This window comes from Tupaia chinensis, unplaced genomic scaffold (assembly GCF_000334495.1).
Source record: "Tupaia chinensis unplaced genomic scaffold, TupChi_1.0 Scaffold146027_1, whole genome shotgun sequence".
In the NCBI taxonomy this organism is placed as follows: Eukaryota; Metazoa; Chordata; class Mammalia; order Scandentia; family Tupaiidae; genus Tupaia; species Tupaia belangeri.
Window position 1 is genome coordinate 99,503 of NW_006205883.1, and position 8,092 is coordinate 107,594.

The 8,092-nt window shown below is 48.1% G+C and overlaps 1 protein-coding gene across 2 annotated transcripts in view; it reads left to right on the forward strand.

Moving 5' to 3' along the window:
- The first annotated feature begins 1,671 nt into the window (after positions 1–1,671).
- The window catches only part of ARSL (arylsulfatase L), a 20,092-nt gene continuing 13,671 nt past the window's right edge, over positions 1,672–8,092 (forward strand). The window contains exons 1-2 of one of the 2 annotated variants that reach the window (XM_006168710.3): positions 1,672–1,995; positions 7,847–7,887. In XM_006168710.3, the coding sequence (XP_006168772.1) occupies positions 7,865–7,887 (23 nt within the window). In that variant the 5' untranslated portion in view covers positions 1,672–1,995; positions 7,847–7,864. The remainder of the gene's footprint in view (positions 1,996–7,846; positions 7,888–8,092) is intronic. The other variant, XM_006168707.3, reaches the window with a different exon arrangement.

An 8,092-nucleotide genomic window follows, 5' to 3' on the forward strand; every position in this document is an offset into this window, starting at 1 on the left:
TGCCTTAATCACCAAGACCTTGTTGAAGGCCCCTCATAATCTTGTGGTGGCCTCACTGTGCCTTATCAGAGAACAGAGGAAACCGGGCTGAACTTCAGGTCGCCCCGAGGACCGAATTACATGCAGGCTGGGTTTATGATCTCAATGCTAAAATCTTACAAATACAAGTGATGACTTGGGGGCTGGACAGAGCTCAGGACTCTGTGAGCGTCACGCACGTGGCCGGGTTTGTGTCTGGGGATTTCCGTGCGTGTGCTGGGCATGTGTGTGTCCATGACCCAGGGCAGCCTGAGGCTGGGCATGAGTCAGAACCTCAGCACCTCTGGGCTGCGCTGTCTCTCCCTGTCTGCCTCTCGCGCTTACTCATGGAAAAATAAACAAGTACAATTTTAAAAATAAAAAAAACGCTGCATGAGTCCTGACTGCCCTCCTTCACGGGCAAAATAATGTCACAGAGTTGGCATAGGACAGTAAGTTCTTTTTCATTTGTGAACGCAGAAGTCTGTTTTGGTGCAAAAAAAACCCAAAAAAACAAACAAATAAAGAAACAAAAACTTTGCATAACTTTTTCATAACATGCATTTGCATGAGCTCTTTGAAGACCCCTTTGTACTAACTTTTTTTCGTTTAATCATAGGGGCTGTCTCTGCTCCAGGCTGGGTTTTTACAAGGGTTATTTGGCAAGCTGGTGTCTCAGATCAAAACTCCTAGTGGGCGTTGGGCCACGCAGAGGCACAGCGTAATGGTGAGGGCGACTGGATCCCACACGGCCAACTGCGGGACTTGCTCCCTCGACCCAGTGGTTTGGGAAACATTCCAGGTGCGTGTGCCTGTGTGCCGGAAATCCTGAAAGGAGGAAGACGTGGAGGAGGAGCGATTGCAGCGGGATCATTCTCCATGGGCGTGCTTTCTCGCTTTCCCTCTCTCTCTGTCTCCTTGTCTCTCTGTTGCAAGCACCTGCACCCTCTGGCAAAATTTTTAAAATCACACCGGGCACGGGACCAGCAGGTGGTGTAAGGGTTACGTTCCTGGACTCTCACATAGTCGGCCACAGCTTGAATCCCAAACCTGGGAGCTTAAACTTACAGCGGGTACATGTGTGTGTGTACCCAAGATCTCAAGAGGAGAATGGAGGAGAAGGGATTGTGGCGTGGCCATCCCCCCTGGGGGTGATTTCTTTCTTTCTGTCTCTCTCTGTGTCTCCACCTGAGCACACACGCCCTATAGCAAAAATCTCTCTAAAAGAAAAGAAAAGAGAAGAGAAGAGAAAGAAGAGAAGAGAAAAGAAGAAAAGAAAAGAAAGAAGAGAAAAAGAAGAAAAGAAAAAAAGACATGCCAGCCATATGTGTGTGTGTGTGTGTGTGTGTGTGTGTGTGTCCAAAATCCCAGGAGGAGAATGGAGGAGAAAGTATTGTAACATGGCTTTTAGGAGTGATTTCTCACTTTCCATCTCTCGGCTTGTCTCTGTCTCTCTCCAGTGAGCGCACCTACCTAATGGCAAAGCCGTTTAAAGAAAAGAAAGAAAGAAATTTGCAGTAACACACAGTTCAAGCACTTTTCCAAACAACAGCTTTCCTTTTTTGGAGAGGGAAAGCCAGCCAAGGCTCGCCTGTGGGCTAGATCAGAGACCCAGAGCGTTTCCCGTCTTTGCCGATGAAAGAGTCCCTGTTCTCAGCCAGCGCCTGGGCTCTTCCTGCCAGTGTTGGCTGTGCAAATAGCGCAGAGTTCTGAGAGACCCTGAGCAGGGCAGAGCAGAGCAGACGGTGGACACCCGGAGCCTTCTCTGATCCGGTCTGGGGCGGCCTCCCCTGCTGCCTGTGGAGTACCTGTGGTCGCTTGTAAGAAGAGGTCAGCTGTGCACATGCGTGGCTGAGGAGACCACTCCGACCGACGCCCCGGCTGACCCTCTCTGTTTCAGCAAGGACAAGGCGTCCCCTGCGGGGGTAATGACACCGCAAGGCTCCATCTGAACTTCCTGGCAGCGCTCCAGCTCAGGTATGCATGCATGCGCGTCTCCACACTCCCCTCAGCCTTTCTGGACGCTCGCTCTTGCAGGGCCAGGTTTTAGAAGCAATCTCCTTTAAAAAAAAAAAATGTAAAAAGTAATGTGTATGCTGATTTCTTTGAAGGGGGTCGCAAGCTGGGATGTTTTCTTTTCAATGTCGCTAAGATAGACAGTAATTGCATGGAGGAAAAGAAAAAGAAACGAAATTGGAAAATCATACTAACTGAAAATAGCATCCAGCGGTTGTAGGTGGAGATTTGTAAATGCAATCAATGCACAAGAAAAAGGAACCAGGAGGAGGAGAGGGGCCTCCAGCAGGGTGCCTCCAGCAGGGTGCATTCTTAGAGAGCTGGGAGCTGCACACGTGACCTGGACGGTGAGGGCTCCTGGAGGTGCAAACCTGAGCTGGGTTTTGGGGGAGACGCCGGGAGGGAGAAGGAGCTGCAGTTCCTCTTGCTGGAAAGGGAACACGGGGTGGGTTCCGGGTCAGACGCCCAGACTCTTTCCTGTGGCTGTGGGTCCTGGTCTGGGCGCGTCTTATCTGCAGCCAGGACCTGCTAATCTCACGGAGGCAGGCAGCGTTCTAGGGCTTCAAAGGCTGGATTCTTTGGAATGGAAGCAGCCTTTTGTGTGGCCGAGCAGGGTGCGTCCGTGAAGGAGGGGCTGCAGAGCCCACATAAACCTCCCCTCTGACTCTCCGCGCGGTCCAGAGGGCTGCACATAGATTCAGAGACAAGAGGTGCATTTCAGACAGTGCATAGCCAAGTAAACTCAGCTTTCATTCCATTTCTCTACCTAGTTCTGGAAGCCCCCTCCTCCAGCCTGCCCACTGTAGCAAAGCCGGTTTCATTTCCCCAAATCTCAGAAACCCATAATAAGTTTGGGCAGGGAAAAAAAATTATATAAACTGGACTGTCAAAATGTCATGACATGGTTTTTTTTTTCTACTTTTTTTTTTTTTTTTGAGACGTTTTTTCTACAGGGGGCGTGCCCTCGCCAGGCAGACAGAAGACAGATAGAGACAGAGAGACAGAAAGCGAGAAATCACCCCCCAGGGGGCATGGCCATGCCGCAATCCCTTCTCCTCCGTTCTCCTCTTGGGATCTTGGGCACGCACGCACACGTGCCCAACGTGAATTTAAGTCACCGGGTCTGGGACGAGAACCACGGTTGACTACGTGGGAGTCCAGTGACATAGCCATTACGCTAACTACTGGTCCCTTTTTTTTCCCTATTTTTTTAAAGAGTTATTTATGTACTTAATTTTTATGTGTTATTATTTATTTTTATTTGACCAGAGAGACAGAGAGAGAGAGGGAAAGTGAGAAAGCAAGCTGCTAGGTCCGAGATTCGAACTGCAGTCTGTCTTGGGGAAGTCCAGGGTCTTAACTACCACACTACATGTTCTGTTTTTCTATGTAAAAATGCATTATGACTTTGACTACAACTATATATATGTGTGCATATGCATATATATATAAACATGTATACAACATGTATACACACACACACACATACTTATTTTCATGAGGGTTAATTCCTATTTATTTTATATTATGCATGTATATCATTCTATATAATTCATGAATGTTTATCTATACAAAAAGGGCTTTAAAGGATTTGTGAGCTTGACTTTACTGGGCCAGCTTGTGGCATGGTGGTTAAGGCAGCTGGATTCTACGCGGCTCACAGGGTAGTTCAACTCCAGAACACAGCAGCTTGCAAACCCCGCCAGCCATGTGTGCATCCCTGTCCAAAATCCCAGGAAGAGAATGGAGGAGGAGGGTTTGTGGCCTAGCCAACCCCTCTGGGAGGTGATTTTTCACTTTCCCTCTCTCTTTCAAGGGCATGTACCCTATAACCAATTAAAAAATAATAACAATTTTAAAAATTTAAAACGTATGTGTTGATTTAGGTGCGAAACCTTTTAAAATTCTTGCATAGTTTTTTTCTTTCTTAAGTAACTTACATCTTATCTGCCTAAACAGATGCTATGAAGCCATTCAAAATAATGCACAGCCACATTTAATAAAGGAAGATGTCCATTCTATATTAAGTAATTTAGCCAACAGGTTACTAAAGTCTTTGTGCAACTTTTTAGAATTTCATTGTCATGCTAGTGAATTTAACACCATTGAAGACCACTTCCCACAGTGGTATGGGGTCTGTAAGACCCTCTCACATATAAATGAAAATGCTTACACAAGCTCCCTGTGGCGGGAGGATAGGAGACTTACAGCCTTAGTTCCTGGGGGAGCTAAGGCCAGGGCTTTCTGGCCGCCCTCCTTGAAGTGGCTTTGAGACAGGTCAGTCATCTAGACCTTCAACCTGTTAAACAGGTCGGGTAAGGGGCATAGGGTTGGGGCGCTCACTCCCACAAGGCACAGTCTTGGACCTGGTGGCTTGAAACTCACACCAGGTGTGTGTGCATGCCCAAAATCCCAAGAAGAGAATGGAGGAAAATGGATTGCACCGTGACCATGGCCCCAGGGCGTGACTTCTCACTTTCCTTCTCTCTGTCTCTTTGTAAACTCTCTCTGGAGAATACACATGCCCTATGGTGAAATTCCTTAAAAAAAAAAGGGGCGGGGGACCAGCTGGTGGTATGGTGATTAAGGCACTGGATTCTCACATGGCTGACCACAGTTCAAGTCCTGGACCTGGAGGCTAGCTTTCTCACATTCCCTCTCCCTCTTTCTCTATGTGTCTCTCTCTGGTCAAATTTAAATAAATGAATACATAAATAAAATTAAATTAAATAATTATTTTTTTTAGAAAAAAAGTGGGACCAGTAGTTAGTGTAATGGCTATGTCACTGGACTCCCATGTAGTCAACCGTGGTTTGAGTCCTGGATCCGGCGGCTTAAACTCACGCCGGGCACGTGTGCGTGCGTGCCCAAGATCCCGAGAGCAGAATGGAGGAGAAGAGATTGTGGCATGGCCATCCCCCCTGGGGGGTGATTTCTCACTTTCTGTCTCTCTGTCTTTCTGGCAAGCGCACGTGCCCTATAGTAAAAACTTCTCCAAAAATAAAAATTCTTTTAAGAAAAACAGAGATAGAAGAAAAATCAGGTAGCCAGTGTCCTGAGGTTCTAAGTCACTGTCAGAGAAGTGACATGGTTTTCTCATCTTCATACCCAGCTGCTGAGACCATCTCTGCTCCATCATGGTAAGACCAGGCTGCTTGTCAAATGATGAAGGGATCCCAGGCTCTATAGAATACGATCTGCAATCCGTAGTCTACAAAGCCACCCTTAAACACGGGTAAAGAGTGGCTAAGTGCTGGGACCAGCAGATGGCATAGTGGTTAGTTGCTGGCCTCCCATGTAGTTGCCATAAAGTCAAAGACACATAGCAAGGTGTTCATCAAACACGTTTAAACACCAAACAGAGATGCCGCGGAAATAGGAAGGATCGTTTTCGGTACACCTGTGTCTTCCCGGGAGAGAAATAGCACCTTTGCCAACAACTAGTGCCCTCATGGCTGTACTCATCTTTACTGTCTTAACCACGTAAGAAGCTTGGACTTAACAAAGCCACAGGTCACGGACGGTAGCAGTGCTTAATTGTAAAAGACTGAAATCCAGTGGCCAGCAGAGGGCATAATGGTTACATCGCTGGACTCCCACGTAGTCTGCCGGTGGCTTAAACTCATGCCCTACACATGTATGTGCGTGCCCGAGATCCCAAGAGGAGGATGGAGGAGAAGGGACTGTGACATGGCCATCCCCCACCCCCGGGGCAGGGGGGTGATTTCTCCCTTTCTATCTCTTTCTCTCTGTCTCTGTCTCTCTTGTGAGTGCATGCTCCCTATAGCAAAATCTCAAAAAAAAAAAACAAGAAAAGAATCAAATAAATGATTATAAGTAAGCCCAAATAGATCATTTCTTTTTTCTTTTCTTTTGGAAAGGGTTTTGGTATAGGGTGCATGTGCTCACCAGACAGACAGAGAGAGACAGACAGAAAGTGAGAAATCACCCCCCAGGGGGGATGGTCATGCCGCAATCCCTTCTCCTCTATTCTCCTCTCGGGATCTTGGGCACACATGCACACACACCCAGCGTGAGTTTTAAGCCACCGGGTCCGGGACTTGAACTGCAGTCAACTACATGGGAGTCCAGTGACATAGCCATTACGCCAACTGCTGGTCCCGTTAACTACTGGTCCCTATCATTCTTAAACATGTACCCAGCAGGAATTAGAAAGCTTTATTTTAGGAATGAATAGTTCAGGTCAAAGGACTTGCAAGTTATCTCCAGGGCAGTCATCTGACTTCGTAGATAAGGTCACTAGAATACACAAAAGCCCATTTGCCCAGTTTTACAACAAAGGTGACATCAGAAATGCGACCTCACCTCCCCAGCCCATGCCGTCAGGTGGCCGAAAAAGTCATGGCACCCTTTTGCATAGAAATACAAGTCGCAGCCTTTCCGACGACCCGTGTCTGTAATATGCCTTCATCACACGTTTCCGTCTAAACCCTGCATCAGTGCCAATGTTACCAAGACAGCCCACAGAGGATCACAGGCACCAGATGATGGAGAAGAACCTACAGATTGTAAGAATGCCAAAGAACTGCGTACAATTACACTTCTCATAGACGTAGTGACCGAATGGTTGAGCGTGAACATCTGACAACGCGTTGGCTGGCTCAGGATCTACCATGATGTGCCAATGAGCAGGACTTTCTAACGGATGGGACTGGGCGTCAATAAACCCAGCTGATAACAGAAGCAGGTTTGGTTCATGAATTCCGTGCGGGAGATTTTAGAAGGCGGGAGTCATGAACAGGCTGCGGGGAGGGGAAGAAGGTCTTCAACACGCTCATGACGCAGAATACATCCTTCTCCTCCTCTCCGCCGAGTGGCCAAGAGAGCTGAACAATGGTTTGGGACAAGCCCCATCCAGGGGTGTTGACATAGCTCACTCTTCTTCCCGGCGGTGTGGGCTTCGCTCATGGAACTTCAGGAAGAAGACCCAAGCTAATGATGGTCTCCTTTGGTGGGTCCAGTCGATAGGCCGATAATGGGATATCTAAGCCAAGGTCTTATTTGCGCGTTGGGGAGATAAAGGAGATCCAAGACCACTGAGAGGTGGGTGGTTGGTGATTTCCAGAGCCTGGTCTAAGCTTGCTTAGCCTGTCCGCCCTAGCTTGGAAACACCGCCATGCACAATTTAAAAATAGGCCACCCCCATAGCCTAGGGGTTAAGGGCGCTGGATCCCATGAGGCCAACTGTGGTTTGAGTGTTGGCCCTGATGGCTTGAAAACCATGGCAGATGAGCGTGCATGTGTGCCCAAAGTTCTGATGGCGTGGACAGTTAGAGGAGAAGGGATTGACACGTGACCACAATTCTTAGGGGAGTGCTCTCTCTCTGTCTCTCTCTCTCTCTCTCTCTCTCTCTCTGTCTCTTGGTTTGAGTCCCAGACTCATGGCTTAAACTCACGCCAGGCGCGTGTGCGTGCGTGCCCAAGATCCCGAGAGGAGAATGGAGGAGAAGGGATTGCAACGTGGCCATCCCCCCTGGGGGGTGATTTCTCACTTTCTGTCTCTCTGTCTCTCTGGTAAGTGCATACACCCTATAGCAAAAATCTCTCTCTAAAAAACTTTTTTAAAAAGAAAAGTGCACTTGGGAATTTGGACAAGCGTGTACGCAAGCACGCACCCACACACACATCATGAGTTTCAAGCCACCAGCTCCAGGACTCGAACCGCAGTCAGTCATCTGGGAGTCCAGCACTTTTACCCCTATGCCCCTTCTGGCCATGCCTTTACTCTTTCACCTGCTGCATCCGTTCTGTTTCTGCTGCCTACATTATGGACATCTTTATTTTCTTACAGGGACTAAAGAGAGACCAGATGTCACCACCGGGACGTCCTTGGTAAGACAGGGCTGTGCGTGTGTGTTATACGCTACTTCCACCTCTGCGTGCCTTCCCGACGTGTGCTCGGGCTGTGCTGATGACAAAGTGGCCTAGTACAATTAGCAATCGATCGTGCGGGTAGAGGATTGGGCATGAAATTCTTTTTTTTTTTTTTTAGAGGTTTTTGCTATAGGGCACGTGCACTTGCCAGACAGACAGAGAG